This window comes from Aedes aegypti, chromosome 1 (genome assembly GCF_002204515.2).
Source record: "Aedes aegypti strain LVP_AGWG chromosome 1, AaegL5.0 Primary Assembly, whole genome shotgun sequence".
In the NCBI taxonomy this organism is placed as follows: Eukaryota; Metazoa; Arthropoda; class Insecta; order Diptera; family Culicidae; genus Aedes; species Aedes aegypti.
The window spans coordinates 291189424-291216915 of NC_035107.1; the positions used below are offsets into that span (position 1 = coordinate 291189424).

The following is a 27492-nucleotide window of genomic DNA, read 5'->3' on the forward strand; positions in this document are numbered from 1 at the left end:
GCTGCTTGCGGGACACCTCTGGGATTTCTTCCGGATTCTGCCTGGATTTTTTCAAGCTACCTTCCCTATTACCCTCTAGAATTTCCACTTTGGATTTTTCCAGAAGTTCTTCCGAAGATTCCTCCAAAAGATCCTGATAGGATTTCTTTTTGCACTTGCAGTGGTCCTCCATGAATTCCATAATACTTCTATAGGTTTCTAATGGACTTCTTCCAGGGTTCTGAATTTTCGTATCAAGATGGAAAATTTACGATTTTTTAGCATGAAAAGAGAATGTGTTTTCACTTCCTTACGTAGATAGATACTGAAAGACAAACGATTCACATTCTACTCTGGGGATATTTTTGCCTATTTATTACATTTCGGGCCCTTCCATTTTTCCCGAGAATTATCACTATTCGGATATACAAAAATTGATTCCAGTTATCCATATCAACTTGACAAAAGCAGCGATGGAAACAGGAAAAGGTTTCCATAGATAGGAGAAAGAGAAAACACTTCTCACAGCTGTGCAAGTGTGCGAAAATATATTTTCGCTTTACTTTGCCTATTTTCGCAAGGCAGCTTTTCGCTGAAAATTGTGAATGGAGGATCTATTTTAATATGAAAGAGTGAGTGTGATGTGATTTGGAACCCTGACTTCTTCCTGAAATTCCTCCAGGGTTGGCTGCATCGCTCTGCGATTCTTCTAGGTATCCCTCCAGATATTGCTCCCAGAAAACCTTTGGATATTTTTCCAAGGATTTGTCAAGTAATTTTTCCGGGATGGCTGCTAGGAATTCCTTCAAAAACTCCTTCCAAGATTCTTCCTACATGGATTCTTACAGTTATTCATACATATATTGCATCTTATACAGAAGCTCTTTTAAGATTTAATTCAATAATGCTACAGGGATTCCTCTAAAGATTTCGTTAAGGGATCAAATCAGAAGTTTTTGGAGCAAAATTCCTAGTGAAAACGCAAAACAAACTTTTCAAGTAATCCCTGAAGGAATTCTTGAAGCAATCAATGTAGATATTCTAAGAGGTTTTTTTTTCGAAAAATTCCTACAGGGATTCCTAGAGAATTAATTTCTGGAGGATTTATGGTATGGTATATTCCGGAAACGTACATGGAGAAATCCGTGCAAGAATTCATGGAATTTTCCTGGTGGCAGTCCTTAGGAGCAATCAATGGAGGAATTGGTTGAAAAATTGCTATATTAATCGATGGAAACAAATACGCGGTATAAAAGCTGCATAATTTCAATTTTTAAACATTGCGGTCAAGGAAATAGTGCCCAGTGTTAAGTACCACGGATTTGATGGCTGATGAGTTACTCTTTTATATGCAAGCTAAAAATGATGCCCCTATTTTCACTTGGGATTAATGTAAAATAGTCGATTTTCGCCATAAAACATCAAAAAACTTCGAAAATATAATAGATACAGTTCTGATGAATTCTAAATGCGTATTTTATCGATTCCATCACCTTTTTAGAACATCAAAAATACCCAGAAAATATATGATTACAAAACTAGTTGAAAGAGGATGTTGATTCTCTTCAAATTCAATAAATAGAGCTAAAATGTGTTCAGCAAATTTTCAAGTACCTTGTGAAATTATCTGCAATTTTGCCCAAGACACCATTGGTGTACCTCCACGTTTTAAAAAAAGAAAAAATCTATCATACTACTAGGTGGATTCATCACAAAAACATACTTTCTTAGAAGGGTTTCTACATCCCGAACAACTTCTCTGAAGAGACCGTACCTCTGAAACTAAGTTTTCAGGACCAAAACCAAATTTTGATCATGAATTTTGGCCCCTAGAAGCATTGTGCTTTAGTCATAAGTACACAACAGATTGGAAGGTTCACATTGCAGTGAAACTTAAAACCTGCCAGAGCATTTCATAATGTCTGCTGATTATATAGAAAGATATATTGAACCTGTTGATCGTACGTTTTTAAAATAAAATCAGATCTTACATCCTGAACTCGGAGTATGTTGGAATAACGTAGCACATTCCATATTATCTAATTAAATCTGTGGAACTTCCCGAAGGCCCATTCAATATGATTGAGATTGTCTTGTCTTATTATGCTTATTGAGTCCTGAATCCTCGGACGGTTCTGATGATCTCAGATATCTCAAAATTATTCTAACTTGTTCATAACAAAACGTTCAACAAACCTGACTGATCTTGCAACGTAACTTGAGGTCCGAGCTCTGAAACACCTCGGAATAGCTAGAATGTTTAAAAACTTCTAGTAATAAGTTCAAAAAAATTAAAACTGAATGATCATTCGGAACATGGGCTCGTTAATGCCGTGTGAGCTATTGGATAAGGTGATATCCAACTGAAAATTTTTAATCAATAAAAGTTATGAGTTGATATTAACACTTCATTCGTCGCGCTGGTGTATTTTGTACAACATAGTTGAAAAAAGCTCGTTTTTTGTTCACAACAGCAGCGCGGTGGTTCTGACGGTGGCAAACCGCGCGACGACTGGAAGGTTAAAGGCATCATTGATTCATAGGAATGTGGGACGAACATGATTTGAAAAGCTGTTTAAGAAACTATCATAGTAAACCAGTGCTGGGAATGGTAATAGTAGTAGGCTTGAATTGTTGCGAAAATCACGTGGCTCTCCCAGTACAGTAGTTTAAAAACGTGAATCTCATCAAGTAGCCTATGTTGGGTGCACGAATTTTCTAAATCATGAGTGTCATTGAAGGCTCTAAATGCGGGAAATGCAGCGGGAAATAGAACATTTTTCTACAGTAATTCTGGGTTGCCCTTAGCAACGGGTGTTTTGCTATTTTCGAGGCATTTTGCCTACAGCAGCGAGGGGCTTCGCTGACTGTGATTGGCTTTGCTTGGCTACTGTAGAGTGAATTTCAGATTTTTTCCCAACCCTGTGCATGACCAATACTGTAAAAAATCGATATTTTTCGTGAAGTTTGTATCGTGTTCATGGTCAGCAGTCAACTGATCTCAACACTCATCCGCTATCGTAACTTCATACATACAGTACAAGCGGTAGAATGAACATCGAAAAAAAAAACAAAAACTGTGGAAACAATGTCGTCTGACACGATGACATTTTAATTAATCAGAAATGTCCGATCATTAACAACTAGAATAGGGTAGGTGTACCAGTTATGGACATAGTGGTTCCCTATTTCACCATACGTGATTACTTAAATTCCTTCAAATTTCAAAAATTTGTTTGTGTTGTAGAAGTTAGATTTAAGATATATCTTGATGGTAAAACATTCAAAAAGATTTAAAATGTGAAAGTTGACAAAATTGTGGTCAGCAGCATCCATTTGACATTTTTCTTTCGTATGTTCGTTTGATCGCTCGTGTTGTGAATGCTGAAGGCTGTCGAATTTCAACGGAAACTTGTCGACTACCGTAGATGGACTCATGTATACTGTATTTTTGCTGATTACGAATAAATTTGGATCTTTTTAAAATAAATCAATTTTTTTTCTCATTCTACCAGCATTTCTGCTTGAAGATCATAAATCATAAAAAGCAAGTGAATCACGTTTATGAAGTTTAAATTTCCTCGTCGAGCACATGCGAGTCACTGTGCCGAATGATTTGATAGGCTCATTTTACGGAGTGACTTGCACGTGCATCGATGTGCTTAAAGTAACTATAATCGCCTGCAAATCATGATGATACATACAATCTTTGAAAATTTTAGCAGTGATTTGACACTCTTCGGTGTGTGTTAAAAATAATCCATCAGATTTCATAGCTTACGCGATGTGCAAAAAAAAAACCGGCCTTCCCTATACGAGAACAGTTCCCGTCGCAAACACATACAACGCTTCAATAGTTAATCATATGGTACACCGATTTTGCTAATCCTCTCCCCCACTAATCTCTTCTAATTAGTCGTATGTTTTTAGTTTTTGGGTATATTGTGTCTATATTAGTTCCTGTTCGTTTCGTTCCCCCCTCAGCTCCCTTAGTTTTTCTGTGACCTCCCAACAAAAAAGCATTAAATGACTAAAACGTAAATATGATTTGGGAACTATCAACGTGATTATTTCTCTTGAGTCTTTTGCTACCATGTGCTGTCTATCTCTCTCTGTCTATTGTGTCTCTGTCTCGTTTCTGTGTATCCGATTCATTTTTTTGTCTGTTGGAATGCCAATGTGAGTGCTTTATTTTCCGGTCAACCCGAAACAACGTGAAGACGGCTGACGAAAATTTGCCAATTTTCCTACATTTTCCTACCGAACAACATAGAACAGTGTGATGCTTGCGAAGAAAACCATTCGATCTTTTAGGATGCTCTCGAACGTGACCGTGCGTGACTGATATCGACCAGGGGTGTCCAGCATCCGAATAACCAACCAAGTGCATATTTCGTTTTAGTCATTTCGTACTTGCTTGAGCTCGGTGTCCCGGTGGTTGCTGCTAGTTGAATTATTCAATACACACACGCACATTAGGGCGGTTCAAAATATCGTTTGTACTCCACACCGCTCATTCGACTCTAGGTCAAATTCTGAGTGCCCTCCCAAAATTTGAACCCATTAGGATGAAAACTGAGACCTCACAAGATAAAATGAGTTCAAATTTTAGGAGGGCACTCATAATTTGACCTAGAATAGAATAGGCGGAGTTCAGCAAATACGATACTTCGAACCACCCTAAATCGCACATACAGACGGACGCAAATCCAGGACATCCAGCGCTGTGTGTGGTGTGCATCTAGATTGTGTAGTTGATGTGTGCTCCATACCAACCGGGGCTGCAAATCAATTAGGAAAACGCTCAAAGGAGCACGAATAATTCAGCTAGCGCATCACAGACTGTTTGGCACTGTTCTATCTATCTAGCCTAGCTATCTATAAATATCTATCATATCTATGTACACATGCTTACCACCAACCTTACAGCTTATAACCATATAGATGTAGCGCAATTGTGTGTTGTGTGTGTGTTCTGTGCAGAAGCTTTAATACCCATAGATTACAGCCAACGCCAACGGTGAACGGTGAAGTTCTTGTTCCTCAAAGCAATTTTTGTGTTTGGTATTTTGGTTACGCTCTCGTCGATAAGGCCTCGAATCATTTCAAATTATGCTAACCGATTGTTCTTCACCCTTTGTTTCCATCAAACCACCAATTTTCCAGGTATGGGATGCAAGGGACGCGAAACGTTGCACTACCTTTGCGAACAGATCCCTGGCGATGCACTACTCTACAGTATGTTCAAGATCAACCCCGAGCCCATCAAGTGTCCACTGGCGGGTAAGTACACTACACATAGCCGCAATACAAACCGAAACCTTCTGTTTAGAACAATTTTTAGATCTTGAGAACTTATCTTGATAAAAATCTATATCAAGATAAGTTCTCAAGATCTACAAATTGTTCTAAACAGAAGGTTTCGGTTAAGAAAATGGCATTCGGTCCAGACTTGTACAATTCTTCAAGGGTCACGTTTCATCTAACGGTTTCGGAGTTATTTTGAATTCCGTTGGGTCCAAAACCTGCTAAAATACTATGTGTCAAATCATTTCACTTGTGAACTGGTTATATTCGATATTTTCATACATAAAAGTTCATCGATGTGGAATATTCGGAACATAATCGGTTACCAAGGCCAATCCTGGAAGGTCTTTGAACTATGGAATGAGCATTTCCATTCAATATTTGACGAATTATTATGTTAGAGGTGTCCCATGAACAGCTTTTTTAACATTTTTGAAATGACTGCCTTCCTCTGGGCTCCCAGAACATATCTGTCCCACTTACTTTACGTTTGTGGGTATCACAACTACGCCACGCCAATAAACTCGGTCGATGGCTGCCTCCCTTCAGTTCCTCGTTTGTTCTTCAATTCCAAGATCCTGCTCAATTTTTGGTCGAACAACCCAGCTTATTGCGCATCTTTTTGCGAGATTATTGTTCGGCACTCTCTCAACGTGCCCCGCCCAACGTACCCTTCTAACTTTTTCGTCTTTCTAGATGCTGGGATCCAATTCAGTAGCGCATGCTGGGCCCGGTCCTGTGCCAATCGCTTTCAGTCGCCCTGAACGTTAAGTGCCTTTAAGGTGAAGATGAATCGAAACCAAACTTTAAATTTTCAAGAGCACAAATCTTGAGAACTGAACACCCGTTTGAGCTGAAAACTCAATCGATTTTGTCACCACCATCTAGTGACCAATCGATTAAGTTTTCAGCTTAAACGAATGTTTGGTTCTCTAGATTTGTGCTCTTGAAAATTTGAGGTTTGGCTTCCATTCATCTTCACCTTAAGTCCTCTTCAACTGACGGCCTCGTCCGGATTCTCTATTGAATATTATTTTTTGCTTGTCGTTCTTCCGGCATTTGTTCCACCTGACCAGCCCAACGCAGGCTGCCGTGACAATATAAATTTCTATATATACTTGGCAAAACTCATGATTCATACGACTCTGCCAGATGCCGTTTTCTTTCTTACCGCCGAGCATTGTTCGCAGCATTTTACGCTCCTCCTTTTTTTTTCTGTTCGGAACATAAACCACTGCGACCAATATTTGATCTATTGTAGTATATCCCGTGTCCTTTGTGTAGTGCATGTCGTTTTACTTTGTCACTATCGAGAAGTGATAAAGCATTCGGTTTTCTTACAGTTGTAATTCCTAACTTGATCACAGGTAAGGATTCTAACTGAAAGGTTCCTACCCTTCGAAGAGTGTGGTGCATGCACTCTCCACAGGCGCGCCCCTTTATCAGGCAAAATTGGATCCCTCGATAAAGCCAAGAAATTACACTGATATTGTCCATGCATCAGAATCCTAGTCCTTACTTCTTCAAACTAGAGAACGAAATAAATAAAAAATTAGAAAACAAATTGTTGAATTCGGCTCATTTTTTTTTCCTTGTCTCAAGATCATTCTCGGCAACTGGGAAAACCGAGACTTGTCACTTTCAACAAGGTTTAAAATGTAACAAGGACTAAAAGTGTTCCTTTGATTACTATAATATCCTGTTCTCTTCTTTTGAAGCAGTCAGGACTAGGGTTCACTGGTAGATCTTTACCCCATAACGCACCACGAAAAGGTGAACTACCCGCGTTATGGGTCAAAATATACGCTCCTCCTTACCAGGATTCGAAGAGAATTCTTACCAAAACTCGAAGAGAATTCTGACCAGGATTCAAAGAGAATCCTGGCCAAGATTCCATGAGAATCCTAACCAGGATTCGAAGATAATCCTAACCAGGATTCGAAGAGAATCCTGACCAAGATTCGATGAGAATCCTGACCAGTATTTGAAGATAGTCCTGACCAGGATTCGAATAAAATCCTGACCAATATTCGATGAGAATCCTGACCAAGATTCTAAGAGAATCCTGACCAAAATTCGAAGAGAATGCTGACCAAGATTTGATGAGAATCCTGACCATGATTCAAAGAGAATTCTGACCATGATTCGAAGATAATCCTGACCTGGATTCGAAGAGAATCCTGACCAAGATTCGACGAGAATCCTGGCCAAAATTCGATGAAAATCCTGACCAAGATTCAAAGAGAATTCTGACCATAATTCGAAGATAATCCTGACCAGGATTCGAAGAGAATCCTGACCAAGGTTCGAAGAGAATCCTAACCAGTATTTGAAGATAGTCCTGACCATGATTCGAAGAAAATCCTGACCAAGATTCGATGAGAATCCTGACCAAGATTCGAAGAAGATCCTGACCAAGATTTGATGAGAATCCTGACCAGGATTCGAAGAGAATTCTTATCAAAACTCGAAGAGAATTCTGACCAGTGTTCGAAGAGAATCCTGGCCAAGATTCCATGAGAATCCTAACCAGGATTCGAAGATAATCCTAAACAGGATTCGAAGATAATCCTAACCAGGATTCGAAGAGAATTCTGACCAAGATTCGAAGATAATCCTAACCAGGATTCGAAGGAAATCCTTACCAACATTCGAAGAGAATCCTGGCCAGTAATCGAAGAGAATCCTGACCAAGTTTCGATGACAATCCTGACCAAGATTCGAAGATAATCCTGACCTCGATTCGAAGAAACTCCTGACCAGGATTCGTAGAGAATTCTGACCAAGATTCTAAGATAATCCTGACCAAGATTCTAAGAGAATCCTGACCAGTGTTCGAAAAGAATCCTGACCATGATTCGAAGATAATCCTGACCTGGATTCGAAGAGAATCCTGACCTGAATTCGAAGAGAATCCTGACCAAGATTCGATGAGAATCCGACCAAGATTCGATGAGAATCCTGACCAGTATTTGAAGAAAGTCCTGACCAGGATTCAAAGAAAATCCTGACCAAGATTCGATTAGAATCCTGACCAAGATTCGAAAGAGAATCCTGACAAAGATTTGAAGATAATCCTGACTATGATTCGAAGAGATTCGAAGGAATTCTGACCATGATTCGAAGAGAATTCTGACCAGGATATAAAGAGAATCCTGACCTTGATTCGAAGAGAATCCTGACCAGGATTCAAAGAGAATCGCATCCAGGATTCGAAGAGAATCCCATCCAGGACCAGGACTCGAAGAGACCAAGATTCTAAGATAATCCTGACCAAGAATCTAAGAGAATCCTGACCAGTATTCGAAAAGAATCCTGACCATGATTCGAAGATAATCCTGACCTGGATTCGAAGAGAATCCTGACCTGAATTCGAAGAGAATCCTGACCAAGATTCGATGGGAATCCTGACCAGTATTTGAAGATAGTCCTGACCAGGATTCAAAGAAAATCCTGACCAAGATTCGATTAGAATCCTGACCAAGATTCGAAAGAGAATCCTGACAAAGTTTCGAAGATAATCCTGACTATGATTCGAAGAGATTCGAAGGAATTCTGACCAGGATTCGAAGAGAATCCTGACCAGGATTCGAAGAGAATCTTGACCAGGATTCGAAGAGAATCCTGACCAGGATTCGAAGAGAATCCTGACCAGGATTCGAAGAGAATCCTGACCAAGATTCGAAGATAATCTTGACCAATAATTGAAGAGAGTCCTGACCAGGATCAAAAGAGAATCCTGACCAGGATCAAAAGAGAATCCTGCCTCTATATTATTGATGTATATTATTTGCAGAATTTGCAGAGAATTCTGACCAAGATTCCAACAGAAACCTTATCAGGATTCGAAGCAGGATTCTTTTGGACAGGATTTAGAAAGACAATCCTGAGCCAAATTCGAAAAAAAAAACATGAGCGAAATTCTGAGAGAACTCTTATCAAAACTGAAGAGAATCCGGAATGGAATTCAGAGAGAAACCTGAACGGGATTCGGAGAGTATAATGAGCAAGATGTGGAAGAAAGTTTTTGAAGGAAAAGAACAACAGGATTAAGAAAGAATCCTAGACAGGCTCGAAAAAAAACTTGAGCATAATTTCTCTCTAAATATCCAAATAACGTTCATAATTTTCTACATATGCTATGCTGGATCAGATCACTGGGGAATTTCTCGGCTTCGCAGTCACCAAAGCAATCAAACGATTAATATTTTTCTTGCTTCGAACATTTCGGTGTTAATTACACCTTCTACAGGAAAAAAGAACTTATAATCGTTCTCGTTCTGAAGGCACTGTTCTAGCAACATCCGTTTGAATTTGAAAAAGTGCTGACACAAAACTTTTTGAACGCAAAACATCGAAAAAACTATATCAGAATTCGAACTTTCCCTACTATCACTTCTTTATCAGGGTATTTTCTGAATCCTGCTCAAGATTTTCTTCGGATCTTCTTCAGGATTCTCTCCGAATTCAACTTAGGATTTGTTTCGCATTGGGAACATGGTTCTATTAAAATCCTGCTCATGTTTTTTAGGACCCTGGTTACTCTTTGTTGCTCAGGATTTACTTTGATTCCAGATTCGATTATCTCCAAATCCTCTGCATTTTTCTATGTGCTGCTCTACAATATTTCTGAATCATGAGTAGGATTTTTTCCAAGATTCGATCAAAATTCTATCTATTCGATTCCCACTCAAAATTCCATATTATAAACATCCATCATTATAAACTACTAATTGCGGTATGAGGAATGTGGGCGACAGCGTCTTATACGAGACCTGTCTGTACTTTTTCACTGAAAGATTTTATTCCAATCACACGCCGTCAAAGATCTATAATTCACGAAATTGTAAGAAATTTCCTCAACGACCACGTAAAATTAAGAATGTAAACAAAGTTCAATCCGTCGTACTGAGAAACATAAAGCTTATGCGCATCAATGTGTGCGCGATGCTCGGCGTAAAAACACGGTTCCTTTGATTGTGTTGTTTTCGCTGCACTGTGAGCAAATGCCATAAATGTACGGTCGAAAGGAATTGCGTTCATATGTTTGCGTTGAATTTTGATGACGATCAATGAACTTTAAAGGATATAAGTATATTTCATCATGCTGAAAGAATGGAGGGAGATGCCCATAGATCTATATATTCTAGTAAAACATTTTATTATAGCGTTGATATGTTGTGTTTTCACTATATCACAGTGAGCCGTGCGTTGTGAGACGAATCTGGAAACTGATTACGACAGAAATGAAAACGATACGACGGATTGAGAATACGGCAAAAACAGATCAAGATTTATCAAAATCTTACTGTACAGTGCTAAAGCCGTTTTGAGAAAAAAAAATGTTTGGCATCGGTTTGTATCAGAATAATTCACTGCAATACTGGGAAAATTGCAGTTCTCACTGATCAATGCTTAATACGATGGATATTAGCACATCACCCAATTTATATAGCATTTTCTTTCTAAACGTGATGATATTTTTTTTTTAATTTCATAATTAGTATGCTGAACAATACACTATCCTCAGCACCACTAGTTCGGATCGAATTTCGTTACATCGAATGCCGGCACAACAACCAACCATAAATTATTGATTGGCACCCAAAGCGGATCCTAATTGATTCATTTCCATTCAATTATGGATTCTGTTTTGCAAACTATGAACCCGACTGCATAAATTCACCTATCAGTCCGGTTCAATTTGCACTTGTTCCCGTGTAATGTGTGTGCAACAACATCGGTACTCAGTGACGACGACTACATCACAGTAATTTGCAACATACACGCACTCTGCCCGTCCTCCGCGCTTTTCCAAAATCGGATTGCGGGAAAGAGAAAGAAAAAAGCTACGCCAATTCGGCGCTTTTCTATGCATATACGGCTGGCTGCCAGCCAAATCGCCCTGTCATAAAGTGGAACAAGTTTGGCTAATTGAAATTAGAAATGGCTGCCTCTCACTTGGCAGGCTTTGTGCAGTTTACTGCACCACATCAAAAGCTCGCGCGCGGTGCGTTTAAATTTGCTTTCGATGTTCGATTCTTGGATGTTGATGGTTAACCTTTGCGTACCCAGCGTATGATATTGAGGGTTTCAACTTTTTTAATCAGCTTTTGAAAACTCATTTTGATGCCATTTTTTTTCAAAGTCAATTCCATCCGATTCAGATTTATTGCAATTTTCAAGATTCACCTAACAGTTCCGAAGTTATTGCAGATTCCGTTGGGTCACAACAAACTGGAATTAGACATGAGAACTGATTATATTCGATATTGTTGTACACAAAACACAATCTACGCATATAATTATATGAAATAAAGCAAAAGATTTGTGCCGCAAGCGAACATGTGTCGTGTAAGGACGGTAGGCATCTTGCCGGAAGAACGCAAAGTGATTGAAAGTTCGAAGCAGTACTACAATGAACACCTGAATGGCGCAAAGGCGAAAAACCGAAGCAGCAAGAGGAATGGCTTCATCGGTATGCACTTGATCCGCTCATCTTTCTCGTTGCTATTCACACAAACACCATCTTTGCAGGGTTGGTGTCCGGCATTCTTGCAACATGCTCTGCCCATCGTATCCTTCCAGCTTTGGCCACATTCTTTTTACTTGCTTCGCCGTAGAGACGGGCGAGCTCGTCGTTCATCCTTCTGCGCCATACACTACTAAAGATTATCCTAAGCACCCAACGTTCGAAGACTCCAAGTGCTTGCAAGTACTCCTCGGGAATCGAAAAACGACCGCAGCTTGTTTTGGAGGCCATAGTTGACCCGACTTCCTCTGTTGATGCGCTTCCGTATTTCAGGGCTGACGTTATTATCAGCCGTCAGCAAGGATCCAAGGTAGACGAACTCGTCAACCACAACTAACGTATCCCCGTCAATCGTAACACTGCTGCCTGGACGAGCTCTGTCACGCTTGGATCCACCTATTAGCATGTACTTTGTTTTGAGCGCATTCATTATCAATCGAATTTTTGCTGCCCCGCGTTTCAGGTGGGTGTACAGGTCTGCCACCTTTCGACCGACAATGTCCATATCATCCGTGAAGCAAAAAAATTAACTGGATCTCGTGAAAATCGTACCACGGCTGTTAAGCCTGACTCTCCCTTCTAGCACCTTCTAGCCCAATATTGAACAAAGGGCACGAAAGTCCATCACCTTATCGTAGTCCCCGGCGGGATTCAAACGAACTGTAATGCTCGACCGAAATCTTAACACAATTTGCACACCTTCCATCGCTGCTCTTATCTAGTCTAGTGATCGTCCCTGGAAAACTGTTCCATGATTTTCCATAGCTCTAAGTGGTCGATACTACCGTATGCCGCCTTGATATTGATGAAACCGTGACGCGTTGGGACCTGTAATTCAGAACATTTTTGGAGGATTTACCGTACAGTCAAGATCTGGTTCGTTTGTCGATGAGCCTTCAATAAAGCCGGGTTTATAACCTCCCACACTCTAACTTGTTAACCCTTGTGCATGTTACCCCTTCCTTCCATTCTTTCGGCAGCGGTTCTATTTCCCAGATTATGCCTATCAGCCGGGTTCAGACAAATGAGCAGCCTCTCCCGGCCCATTTTTAAGAGTTCAGCTCCGATACCATCCTTACCAGCAGCTTTATTGTTCTTGAGCTGGTAAATGGGGGAGGTAAGCTGGTTGATTTCAATCTTCCACAGTGTTGACGAAGACACTTTCTCTGTCGTCACGACCTTCATTGCCTGCGCTCACAGCGCCATTCAGGTGTTCGTCGAAGCGCTGCTTCCACCTTTCGATTACCTCACGTTCGTCCATCGAGATGCTCTCATCCTCATTCCTGCACTTCTCGGCTCGCTGCACGAAGCAGTTGCGGGGTGCGTTGAGCTTCTGATAAATCTTACGTGTTTCTTGAGACCACCACAGCTGTTCCTTCTTCTCGCACTCTGTCTCCTCCAGGCGGCGTTTTTTCTCGCAAAAGAGGCGGGTCTGCTGTTGCCGTTCCCGTCTATAACGTTCCACGTTCTGCCGGGTCTCTTGCTGCAGCATGACCGCTCGCGCTGCATTATTCTCCACCAGAATCTGTTTGCATTCCTCGTCGAACCAATCGTTCCGTTCCACGTACCCGACGTTGCTCTCAGCTGCATTGTTGATGGCTGCTTTCACTGTTCGCCAACATACCTCAAGAGGGGCTTCATCCAGCTCACCCTCTTCCGGTAATGCAGCTTCGAGGTGCAGCATCCGGTTTCTTAAGCCGTTCTAGGCCATACCGGAGCGGCCGTCGGTACCGTACGTAGTTAACGACGGAGAGTTTTGGGCGCAGTTTAACCATCACCAGATAGTGGTCAGAGTCGATGTTAGCGCCACGATAGGTCCTGACGTCGATAATGTCGGAGAAGTGCCGTCCATCAATCAGAACGTGTCTGCTGTGGTGATCTCCAGGTTTATCAGTATGGAAGGCTATGCTGGAAGTATGGCCATATTCTTGGAGACGGCGAAATCAATTAGTCCTAATGGAGACGAACCAGCCTCCGGCTGAAAGTCTCGATAATAAAGATAATAATAATAATAATAGTCGTAAGCCGTTTTCGTTCGTCAGCCGGTGGGCACTGAACTTTCCAATAGTCGGTTTGAACTCCTTCTCCTGGCTAACCTGAGCGTTTAGATCTCCTATGATGATTTTGACGTCATGGCTTAGGCAGCTGTCGTACTCGCGTTCGAGCAAAATTGCAATAGAACCATTCTAACCATTTATTCCATTGTATTTGAATCCTGCTCAGGAGTCTTTTCAAATCCTGTCCTGCTTTGAATCCTGATAAGGGTTCTTGTTCAAAATTATCTCCGAATTCTGCAAATAAATATTACTCAGGCTTCTTTTTAAATACCACTCAGAATTGTTTCCGAATACTACCCAGGATTCTTTTAGAATTCTTTGAACGATTTTTTTTTTCCAAAATCTGATCAGAATTCTCTAAGAGATCTCCCAGAATCCTGCTCAGAATTCTCTCCAAATGCTGATCAGGATTCTCTTCGAATCTTAGGCAGGATTCTCTTCAAATCCTGGTCAGAGTTCTATTAGAATCTTGTTCTGGATTCTTTACGAATCCTGGTCAGGATTCTTTTCGAATACTGCTTAGGATTCTTTTCGAATCCTGGTTGGGATTTTCTTCGAATCCTGGTCAGGATTCTCTTCGAATCATCTTCGAAATTCTCTTCGAATCCTCTTCCTGTATCCTGTTCGAGATTCTTTTCGAATCCTGGTCAGAATCCTCTTCGAATCCTGATCAGAATCCTCTCCGAATCCTGGTCAATATTTTTTTCGAATCCTGGTCAGGATTCTCTTTGAATCCAGGTCGGGAATCTCTTCGAATCCTGGTCAAAATCCTCTTCGAATTCTGGTCAATATTTTCTTCGAATTCTTGTCAAGATTTTCTTGGAATCCTGGTCAGGATTCTCTTTGAATCCTGGTCAGGATTCTCTTTGAATCAGTCAGGATTTTGTTCGTTTCCTTGTCAGTATTCTCTTTGAATCCTGGTCAAGATTTTCTACGAATTCTGGTCAGGATTCTCTTCCAATCCTGGTAAGAACTCTCTTCGAATCCTGTTCAGCATTCTCTTCGAATCCCGGTCAGGATTCTCTTCGGATCTTGTTCAGGATTTTTTTCGAACCTGGTCAGAATTCTCTTCGAATCCTGGTCAGGATTCTCTCCTAATCCTGGTCAGGATTCTCTTCGAATCATGTTCAGGATTTTTTGCGAACCTGGTCAGAATTCTCTTTGAATCCTGGTCAGGATTCTCTCCGAATCCTGGTCAGGATTCTCTCCAAATCCTGGTTAGGATTCTCTCCGAATCCTGGTCAGGATTCTCTTTGAATCCTGGTCAAGATTTCCCTCGAATCCTGGTCAGGATTGTCTTTGAATCAGTCAGAATTCTTTTCGTATCCTTGTCAGTATTCTCTTTGAATCCTGGTCAAGATTTTCTTCGAATTCTGGTCAGGATTCTCTTCGAATCTTGTTCAGGATTTTTTGCGAACCTGGTTAGAATTCTCTTTGAATCCTGGTCAGGATTCTCTTTGAGGTCTCTTTGAATTCTGGTCAGGATACTCTTTGAATCAGTCAGGATTTTGTTCGTTTCCTTGTCAGTATTCTCTTCGAAGCCTGGTCAAGATTTTCTACGAATTCTGGTCAGGATTCTCTTCCAATCCTGGTAAGAATTCTCTTCGAATCCTGTTCAGCATTCTCTTCGAATCCTGGTCAGTATTCTCTTCGAATCTTGTTTAGGATTTTTTGCGAACATGGTCAGAATTCTCTTTGAATCGTGGTCAGGATTCTCTCCAAATCCTAGTCAGGATTCTCTCCGAAACCTGGTCAGGATTATCTTTGAATCCTGTTCAAGATTTCCCTCGAATCCTGGTCAGGATTGTCTTTGAATCAGTCAGGATTCAGTTCGTATCATAGTCAGTATTCTCTTTGAATCCTGGTCAAGATTTTCTTCGAATTCTGGTCAGGATTCTCTTCGAATCTTGTTCAGGATTTTTTGCGAACCTGGTCAGAATGCTCTTTGAATCCTGGTCAGGATTCTTTTCAAATCCTGGTTAGGATTCTCTCCGAATCCTGGTCAGGATTCTCTTTGAATCCTGGTCAAGATTTCCCTCGAATCCTGGTCAGGATTCTCTTTGAATCAGTCAGGATTCTGTTCGTATCCTTGTCAGTATTCTTTTTGAAGCCTGGTCAAGATTATCTTCGAATTCCTGCCAGGATTCTCTTCTAATCCTGGTAAGGATTCTCTTCGAAACGTGGTCAGCATTCCCTTCGAATCCTGGTCAGCATTCCCTTCGAATCCTGGACTAGATTCCTTTCGAATCACGGTCAAGATTTCCTTCGAATCAAGGCCGGCACTCTCTTCGAATCCTGGTCAGGATTTTCTCCGAATTCTGGTCGGGATTACCTTCGAATCCTTGTCAGGATTCCCTTCGAATCCTGGTCAAGATTTTTTCGAATCAAGGTCAAGATTTCCTTCGAATCAAGGTCAGGACTCTCTTAAGATGCTTTTCGTATCCTGGCTATGATTCTCTTCGAATCCTGGTAGTCTCTTGGAATTCTGGTCAAGGTTCAAATCCCGGTCGGAATTCTCTTCGACTCCTGCACAAAGATCTCTTCGTATCCTGGTTAAGATTGTTTTCGAGTCCTGGTCAGGATTCTCTTGGAATTATGGTCAGGGTTTCTTTGAATCCTGGTTCAGGATTCTGTTCGATTCCTGGTCAGGATTCTTTTCAATTCCTTGTCAGGATTCTTTTCTTCAAATCCTGGTCATGATTCTCTTCGAATCATTGTCAGGAACTTGTTCGAATCATGATCAGGGCTCTCTTCGAATCCTGGTAAACATACTCTTCGAAACCTGGTTAGGATTGTCTTCGAGTCCTGGTTAGATTTTTCTTCGAATCCTAGTGCTGCTCAGTATTCTTTTCGATTCTTGCTCAGGTTTGGCTCCTAATTCTGTTGAGGATTCTTTCGAGAATCTTTAGCAGGTTTCGAAAAAAAAAACATTGTGTAGCATTCAGAAAGATTCCTGGCCATGACTCAGCAGAGCAGAATTCTTGCGATGAGTGAATTGTGATATCTAAGATTCTGGACGAACACTGCCCAAGATTTGGTTAAGAGTAAAATCGATCCGAGACTCAGGTTGAATCCTGCTCAGGATAAGGAGCGCTGGCTGCTGTACATTCGAAGCTTCAGTAATTTCTCTAAAACTTGATATTAGAGAGACCATCGAGGTACATAAATCAATGCAGCTGCTGTCCAAGAAGCCCTAATGCTAGCCGTGAAAAGCAAGTTTCACGATGGTTCTTTAGAGTGAAAATAAATCGAAGCCGAACTCAAATTTTCAAGAGAACAAGTCTAGAGAACCAGACGAGGGTCAAGTTGAAGACTTGATCGATTGTTCACCACGAACGAATGATCAATCCATCAAGTTTGCAGCTTGATCCGTTGTCTGGTTCTCTAGATTTATGCTCTTGAAAATTTGAGGTTTGGCATCGATGCATCATCACCTCAACTCGATATCAAGTTTCGGAATATCGAGTTTTGAAGAGTTAAGGGTTCTTTTAACAATTTCAAGTGGTTTATTGAGAAAAGTTCCATTTGGTATGTACCCAATTCGCATAATAACCATTTGACATAACGGCCGTTTGGCATAATTTGTACATTTACTCAGTATGCCATCTATGGCTCTTTTCCCCTCCGTTGATTTTCCTCCATGAACATTTGTGTGAAACATGGCAGAATTCGTTCTCAATTGATTTCGAATCAAGCTAAGAAAACATCGCATCTGTCTCGGTCCATGATCGGCAATGTTTCGCAAGTTGTAACAAGCTTGATCAACAGCAGCAGCGAAGGAGAGCCCTAAAGAGAGAGCGATCATGGAACCCATTTTTCTCGCTTATTTACCATTGGGGATAGGTGTTTTACTTTACAATTCCCGAACATCTGATGGCAATATTGTCCCCCGGCAGACAATTAATCGTCCCATAAAAAATTATAAAATTTCCATAATAAATGCAAAATTTGCCAGTAAAGAAACAAGGGTAAAATCAACAGAAAAGTTATAAATTTCCATAAAAAAATAAAGAAGTGCATAGAAAAAACAAAATTTTCCATAAATAAAACAATTTTGAGCAATAAATAGATTCAAAAGTGCAGTAGAATCGACAATAATATCACTAAAAAATATCGAATTTTACATTAAAAAATCTCAAAATGTCCCTATTTCCTTCACAAAAAGCAAGAAATAATTATAAATTTTCCACAAAAAAAAAGCCAAAATTTGCAATAAATAAATAATAATTCACCCACAATATATCAAAAATTTCCATTCAAAAAATCAAAAAGAGCAATAGCAGTAAATGCAAAGTTGCAATAAACAAACCCAACTGAGCAATTCAAAATGACAATCAATACATGAAAATGTTGTAGAAAATTCCAATATTTGAGTAAAACTTTCCATAAAAATAACGTAATAATAATTTCCAATAATGTTAATAATGTGTGTAATGGATTTCATAAATTTTTAGTCAAACTGAAGCATCGTTTTCACAATTGGAGCTAATTAGTCGTCGTATGTAGATGTATTAATTGCATTTTAGAGTTCGATAATTAATTACGTAAGAATTTAGGGGAGGGGAGAGCGGGGAGATTAACCGGGTTTGAAAAAATATTTCTTGTCATATAGAAAAAAATAATGTTTCATACAAAAAATCATACATGGAGAGGTGGCGAGGTTTCGAAAAATCACAAAAAATGCTTTTTAATACACCCCATCGTTTGGCGCTACAATTTTAATTATTTCGGCAAAGTTGAAATGAAACATGGAACATGGGATATCTTATCTTCCAATATTAGGAACACTTATGCCACTGCTCGAGTTATGTCCAACTACATTGATGGTAGAAGCTTATGCTCTCATGCCCCACCAGCCAGGGAACTGGTGTTTACAAAACTAAGCATCATTTGTGGCAACACTTTATGCGGCATGATGGAACTTTGCCGAGCGCGCTAAGTGTTGTTAGACCACTGACGTAATTGCATGAAGTGGGTGATGAGGTACAAAAATAGCGTTACAGTATGCTTAACCATATTTGTAGTACTGAGACAACCCATTAGATCTAAAAATGAACCTATTAGAAAATACTTTAAAAAGCGTTATGTTCGTATGCAAATGAAAAACATATTTAGGAAAAAACTCATCAATCGAAGTATACACATTTCTGCAACTGCTGTGGGCAGTTACACCAAAGATGAAAGTGAATTTCCGTATTATGAGTCCGTATTATGTTTAAAATCACTCGCCACTAGCTCAGTAGAGAAACCTATCGAAGAACAGAGACTTACCTTGTTGTGCTAACTCGTCTAACGTACCTTCGCCAACTCTGGTTTCTGAATCGGGAATCGTTAATCAACGCATCTACATACGACGACTAATTAGCTCCAATTGCGAAAACAATGCTTCAGTTTGACTGACAATTTATGAAATCCATTACACACATTATTACATATTATTGGAAAATTACTTTATTTTTATGGAAAGTTTTACTTAAATATTGGAATTTTCTACAACATTTTCATGTATTGATTGTCATTTTGAATTGCTCAGTTGGGTTTGTTTATTGCAACTTTGCATTTACTGCTATTGCTCTTTTTGATTTTTTGAATGGAAATTTTTGATTTATTGTGGGCGAATTATTATTTATTTATTGCAAATTTTGGCTTTTTTTGTGGAAAATTTATAATAATTTCTTGCTTTTTGTGAAGAAAATAGGGACATTTTGAGGTTTTTAAATTTAAAATTCGATATTTTTTAGTGAGATCATTGTCGATTCTACTGTACTTTTAAATCTATTTATTGCTCAAAATTGTTTTATTTATGTAAAATTTTGTTTTTTCTATGCACTTCTTTATTTTTTTTATGGAAATTTATAACTTTTCTGTTGATTTTACCCTTGTTTTTTTACTGGCAAATTTGGCATTTATTATGGACATTTTATAATTTTTTATGGGACGTTAATATTTTAGCCATTGTCCCCCAGGTTCGGAGATTGTTTAGATGGGTTTTTATCATACGCTGCTATCCCCTTCGATCAAATCAGAGCTGTAGCAATAGACCATGAACAGACTCTCACAATGTGTAGTGGATCATGATTGTTACAGAGAGCTAAAAGTGAGAGATTCTCTCTATTTTGTCAGAATTCTGGCGCTTTTAAAGCCACGTTTGTAGCTATGAGCTGGTCATTTGTGTCTCTTCATAAAGGAGTGATAGAGTGGCAGAGAGTGATCTTGCTAGTATCAATTTTTTTTGCTCTTCGATGTTTCTCTATTTACTCATTTTTGACTAAAAATTAGCTCGATTTTTGAACGTAAGGACTGTTCATTTTATAAAGTGGACACTTTGAACATGCAATATCTTTTGAATTTATCAATGAAATCGAAATCGGTTTTCTGTACATCGTTCGACTAATATTGTACAATGCTGTGGTAATAAAAAAGTTACCAAAATAATATGATTTCACACTAATAAGGCACAACGTTTAGAACGGTCGATTTTTGGTGGTTATCAAAATCAAGGATTATTAAAAATCGGCAGGAAAATTCGACAATTTATATTTTTTATTTTTAAAAAAATGGTTGTACTTAGAAAGCATCATCAATTAGAAGCTTGCTAAAAAATATCAAGTTATTTTTGGAGAAGCAATTTTGCAGATATCATAAAATCATTTTTTATCAATTTTTTTTAAAGAAAAATATCTCAAACTCAAATGGAACTGATATGAGTAGAATTTTAAGGTTTAAAGTACGTCCAGACGGAAGTAATAATATAGTATTTATAATGAAAATAACTTACGCCTTCATAGAGTTGCTGATTTAGTCCCCACGTCATATTTTAAGCACAATAGAAAAACAAATAATTTATTTTCAGAAGACCACTCCAAGCACAATGACAATCATCAAGATTGGGAACACTGTTTGAATTAAATCAAATTTATTTTGCATGTATTATTTTCAGAATGTGTTATTCTGAGACTACCTATCAAAATATTTTGAGAAAAACGCTTACAGTTTGCTCTAGATCGATAAACATGCGTATATAATTTTAAAAGTATGGGATTTTTCAATGAAACGACCATAAAGAGTAAATTTGGTACCCAAGAATGCGATTAAAACTCAAGATTTTGCTTTTTTTATACATATATAGTTTCTTTAGTAATCTAAACCAGTTTTGAACACGCTTATTACTTTACTTTTTTGCTGGTAACAAAAAGATGGTGTATCAGCAAATTTGACCATAAGGAATAGATTACTAAAGTGACTCAGCGTCAGGAACTGATGGAATATTATTGATGTTTTTAAAAGCTCTACCTTAAGTTGAATAGTAAAGGATACCAACATACAATTTGTTCATTAAATTTAGGATCTGCATGGAGTTATCGCATCCGTTAACGTTCATTAATTTTCCGACATATGCGTCAACATTGATGGCTCACTTTCGCTCAACAAATTAGGGAAAAGTGTGCTCCACATTTTATTTGTAAGTTGGCGAACACTCATGTCGACAATATTACTTTACATCGTCAACTAAGGATTCATAATCGTCATTAGAAAACGCAACTTATGCCAAATAGACATCATTAGCATGAAAGTCAAGATGCTAATGTTCTGTCTGGAAAGGATTCGGGCTATTCAATTGCTTGAATTTGGCACTCTCAGACTGAAGGGTTAGCTAAAATCAATTAGTCGACTTATTTTAAGTTCAATTAGCTTCTTCCAGGCTTTTGGCACCACTATACTACCCAATGGGAAAAAAACGAGTCACCATCTTCGGTTCCCACTGTGAAGTGGTTCCCCAAGACAGTTCAATGTTAGTAAATAAATAATTGTTTCGGGACAAACAATCTAAAATGGCGAAAAAAACAATATATGGGGGAAATGTGTTTAATACTACTGTATGCTGGTTTAAAGAGACACACAGTTGTAAACGCTTGAAACATTTGATTCTGAACAAAAACGTTTTTTTTTATGGTGAGCTTCGAAAACAGTGTGATGAAATGGTAAATTATTATAGATTCGATTTGGCCAAAGTGAGCAATTACTCTTGAGTTTGATGCTCACTACAAAAGCATGGCTACTTAGCAGTGGGCTGGCTTCTTCCGGCTCTTGAAATTTCAATCCAATGAATAATCGTGATGAAAATACGTTTAATAGAAAAAAGCGAAGAAACCTTGAAATGTTTATTTCACTATTAACCTTTTATGCATAAGTTATCCGCATTTAACACAATCATACATTTAACAGTAATTCATTTATTGCTTTTTTTTTCATTTTGATCCCCAGGATCCTTCACCTTCACCTACAACCGAGGTCATGGGGAGTGCCGGAGCCCGATATCGAAGATGGACATGTGCACGGAAGACAGCAGGCTACTGTTGAACTTCCAGGCGTGTCCTGACGTATCGGGTACGGAGAGCACAGGTAAATAATTGCCGCCGTCAAAATCAAAACTTCCTATCCTATCTTACTAATGAACCCATTTGTTACAGTGGAAGAACTGACCTGCCTGGCGGGATGGAAGGACGGTAATTCCCGATATCTCGTCGGACTGGTGTCTCACCACCATGCCATCTCGAATGAGGATCGCTATCGGTGCTTCGTGTACGCGAAGATCAGTGGATCAGGTAAGGCAAAAGTCTGTTCCAATCAAACAAATTGGAGATATTGACGATCTTGTTTTATTTGTATAACAGGTGCACCGAATGCCGATGCCGAGTACAAGTTGGCCCAGTCCGGAGACGCCACCTGCAACGGGTTGGACAGCGCCGAAGTCGGATCGCGTATCATGAGCCTGAAGCGGGCCCCGATGACCGAGCGGTGCGATTTCCCGGCGTGGTTCAAAGGCCCCCGCCATTGGCATGCTCTGATGGGAAGTGCTAACTTTATCTTCCATCCGAGGTAAGTGGATTGCGTCACACGCGTGCGCATCTTGTGGTTTAGCTCTAAGCGCAGAGTAGTTGGTTTACCCGTAAATACCCAGGACGAACTTTTTACGCTTAAAAGTGCGATAACTTCGTGACTTTCTAATATTTTTAGGTACAATTGTCATAAGAGGATTAGTTGTGCTAACAAGTACGTGGTGTCAACTAATCCCATTGAGTTTAAAGAAAGTCTCGAAATTATAGTTTTTTTTTTCAAAGTAAAATTGCCCATGGTATATACGGGTTAATTGATCGGTACTATCTCTCCGTTCTAGCGATGGATCGCTGCACATTGTAAAGCCAAGCGGCTACATGGAGGCGAGGGCACTTTGCGAGCAGATCAACAAACAGACGGCCACCGAGATGATGGCCGTCGTTCATCACACAACTGGATGGTGAGTGAAGTGAAACAAAAATCTCAGCTGAATTAAACTTAATTGACGACGGCATGATTATCGTTACAGTACTTCTGGGTACATGTGTGTAATGTTCTATCGACGAGATACTCACGTAGCTGAGCTACAGATGGGAACACCCGCAGCTAGGTTAGAAGATGCGTGTACTACCGAGAATTTCGACGTTCATCGGACGCCGTTTGTTACTTTATTAGGTAATTGAGCACCCGTGTGCTACAGTGTAAGTAACCGAGCTCGTCAATCAAGACTAATCAAATTTATTGCGTCTTCAATCAGCTAATAACCCCGAGACACAGATCTGTCCAATGGAAGGATACTACTCAATTAAAGGTTTCCTCATTCCTTCGTCGACGATTTCGAGGCACAAGCGGAATCACAACAACAAGAGCCGGATGCACCGGCACCGGGAGGTGGTTAGCTTCCGCAACCAGGAAAGTGCGGACGGCTACTACAGCAACCTGGAGAAACGGAAAGCTTTCTCGCGTATGAGGCGGACAGCTGCGGCGCAGCCTAGTGATAATGTCACACAAGACTTTTACAGTTTAGGTGAGTATCAGAGCGGGGGCGCACAGTGGGACGAAATCAAGGAAAACGAGACATCGATTTTTGCGCTGAAACTATTGAGTTTGACGCTTTGACATATTTTGCAATGCTTCATTATATTTTTAGTCCTTCAAATAGACGTTAAAAAATTTCGATCTGAGGTAAAAATACCTCTTTTTGGCATTATTCACAACTGCATAAGAAGCATTATCTACGCCTATTCATGAAACTGTGTAGAAAACGAAAAAGTTCTGCTTCTTATACTGACGAAATTGTGTCGCCCAGAATCATCCACTCAAAAATATATTTTTACAATAAATCATTAATTTGAATTCCATTTTTTTTTTCAAATGTTCTGCAAAGTATAAAGTGAAGATACAACGAAGCAAAACATGAAATTTTCAAGAGCACAAATCTAGAGAACCAGATAGCGGTTTAAATTGAAAACTTGATCGATTGGTTACTCGGTGGTGGTGATTAATCGAGCCTCTTCTGGTTCTCTAGATTTGTGCCATTGAAAATTTGAGGTTTGGCCTCGATTCATCTTCACCTGACGGCAATCAACCGAACGGTTCTATCGATCGATGACTGATATTGGGAATTAACACGCGGTATAAGAGCACATTGAAGCCTCCTGTATTTTGCCTGTGTTGGTAGCAAAGCTCAAAGCTTTGAGCCAACCCTTTTCCAGTAGAGAAGCTAGGCAATACAGGACGCTTCGATGCTTACTGACTTTAAAATGGCTTGCTCAACTTTCACCACCTAATTAAATTTCAATCTTGTCGCTCCCTTGCGACGCCTATCCACCTATTCATTTCCATCATTTGCTTCTATTGACTTTCTTTAGCTTTGAATCGCATGACCGCTAAAGCCATAAAACAATTAAAACAGGTAGAAGTATATTCTATTCGACTTTTATCTGATTTTTTTTTAGTTTCAATGCAAATCCTTCTTTTCGTTAGTGGAAACCATTATGGTTAGATCAAAAACTTGGAAATATGTCTCGGCTTAATATAATAAAGCAAAATGTCACAGCTTTCTCGCAAGATACTTTCAAAATTATAGTGCTCTATGTCCTGGATTGTTCTCAAAAAGACGAAGATACTCGATAATTTATACATTTTCTTAATGTCACTATCAGGGCTCTGTCATTCTATCAAATACATCTGAATATTTACAGGAAATTCAATGTTTCCATATTCTGATGTACTGTTTTCCATGCATGTGTTAGATTTTTATAATTTGATATCAATATTTGCAGTTTTGTTAAAATATTGAAATATCTTTAAAAACTTGAAATTCACCAGAATTTTGATCCAAATCCACTGAATTTGTTGAAGTTTTGCAATTTTTACTACTAAAATTGATCCAAATCTACAGAATATGAACACTATTATATTTCCCCTGGTCCCTGAATAACTGGGCCAAGTGGATAGATTATCAAAATAGTTTTGCTAACACAATTAATCAATTCGCTTATTGCTTCAATAAAGACTGTCATTCAAAATTATTGAAGCTAAATATCTGAAGCAACACTAAAAAAATATTTAATGTAATATTTGCTATTATTATCCAAATTTTGATGAATGAATGAATCTAGTTTTAATTTCAACTAAAACATTTCTAGAAAGATTCGCGAATTAGGCGAGACTGACAAAATGTACACAATTTAAGAAACTATAGCGTTGAAATTGTAGCTTGATTGTCTATTCACTGCACTTGAACTTTTCCCCGATCGATAATTTAACTATCCAAAAAACGCAAATTTGTAGAAGACGAAACTTCACCTCATGCAAAACCACACACTGTATTGATTACGCCTGTGTTTTTGTTTATCAAAGTGATGGGCGCATCTGGACACTGCAAACAAAAAATAAACAAAGCGTACATGGCAGGCTTAATTGAAACCAGAATGTAAACACGGTTCAAAAGTAACAGGCGCCACTGAAAATAATATCGATTACAGGCTCATAACATTGGGCGATACTGGCATTCTTGAGTGCGTTTAAGGCGAAACCTTATAATATTTTTTTTTATTACGAAAATGCAAGGGAAATTGTAGGAGATGTGTGTGGTATTGAAGTGGATTTTGAAACTAGGTTCATGAAATGTGTATTAAAGTGAAAAGGTTAAAGTTTGAGTATATTTTCTCCAATTGGGATTAAAAATTACACATTTAAATTTCATTGGTTATTTTCTCATTGTTATTGATATGTCAGATAGGCCCTTATCGTGAATCCCTCTCGATTTTTAATTTTTGGACTTGAATAAGAACAATGCAGTCAAAATTCAATATTATCATCTATCATGTATAGGGACAATGGAAATTCGCGGCAAAATTCTTGAAATTTCGCGGATGTCTTAGGCGATAAAACCGAAATTTCGTGGCTTTGTCGCGGTCGAAAAAAATTTGATCAAATTTCATACTAAAATGCATGTTTTCAGTGATAGCTATGTAGACTTAGCTGTGTTTTAGTAATTTTGATTTTTCATATTAAGATAATAAGTTTATTACCAGAGTGTCAATTTAAAATTTAGAACAATACAAGCAAACCTGAAGAAGTCCAAGTAAAAACTAAATGGTACGATAATTGTTGGTGGATCCTTGATTTCAAAATAAATTAACCATTTCATATGATAAAAACTGATATTTACTGTGATTTTCATATAAATAAGCCAAATTTAAGAAAATTTGCGGCATTTCGCAGGATTTCCTGAATTTTGCGCCGAAGGCCAAATTTCGCGGATTTCGCGGCTTCCGCGAAATCGCGAATTTCCATTGTCCCTAATTATGTACAATTGTACATTTATAAGGTTTAATCATCGCATGACTTTATTATTATGAAAATTGATTGGCTTTTTTCGGTGAATACAATACACTCCAACCTCTTTTTACGACCGTTTTTTTACCGACGGTTCTTTTTCCGATCACTTTTTTACGACCGAAATTTCAGATTAACGACCGTTTTTATAAATGATCATTATCTTCAAAAGTATTCAAAATAGAGGATCATGATGTTCAGCAAAATTGTTCAGTAGTTCAAGGGCTAACATATGGTGGTCATTGAATTGCGGAATTCTGCCACTAGGTGGCGTTAGTGAGCATAGAAATTTTGTTTTGCGGATATCTCAGGATCCTGACCACTTAGAAAGATGGCGTCTTCGGCAAAGTTGTTCAGTAGCTCAAGGACCATCATAATAAACGCTATGAGGTTCAAAATTTTGCCACCAGGCGTTGAAAGAGAGTTTTTTAAATCTATTTATTTTCTGCTTTTACAAGTTAGTGGCTGCTGTTTCATTACTGTTTTATGCTATACTATTGCATAGCCAGCGTGAGCGCAAAACCTTTGAGAAGGCAAATATTGTTAATACCTTACAGAGGAACATAAACGTCAACATTTTACAAATATTCTAAACCAGTCTTTTTTATCCAAAATTGAATCAAAATTCTTGAAAATCTATCACTACACGACACTTGCTGGATGCCGTGAAAAGTTTTTCACAAAAGATTTTTCAATTTGAGCGAAAACAACTAACTTTTTTTTTTTAATTCTCTAGGGAGTCTTACATAAGATTTCATGTCCTCCCTTTCTCGTAAGAAATATTTTGAATTTTGATACATCCTCCCCCCTAACAGCTTTTCGAATGAATCATTAGTGTGGGATGAAATTCTGATTCTTAATCCATCCCACTTTTCAGGTCCCATTTGAATGTGAAACTGTAATTTAGCGCAAGCCGTTAAAAGTTTGTTTTTG

The 27492-nt window shown here is 38.8% G+C and overlaps 1 protein-coding gene across 2 annotated transcripts in view; it reads left to right on the forward strand.

Annotated features, from left to right (window-relative positions):
• The window catches only part of LOC5577649, an 85584-nt gene that overhangs the window by 41638 nt on the left and 16454 nt on the right, over window positions 1–27492 (forward strand). For both annotated transcript variants that reach the window (XM_021838135.1, XM_021838136.1), the window contains exons 5-11: window positions 5146–5262; window positions 22141–22278; window positions 22347–22481; window positions 22551–22755; window positions 23054–23173; window positions 23243–23388; window positions 23471–23740. In XM_021838135.1, the coding sequence (XP_021693827.1) occupies window positions 5146–5262; window positions 22141–22278; window positions 22347–22481; window positions 22551–22755; window positions 23054–23173; window positions 23243–23388; window positions 23471–23740 (1131 nt within the window). The remainder of the gene's footprint in view (window positions 1–5145; window positions 5263–22140; window positions 22279–22346; window positions 22482–22550; window positions 22756–23053; window positions 23174–23242; window positions 23389–23470; window positions 23741–27492) is intronic.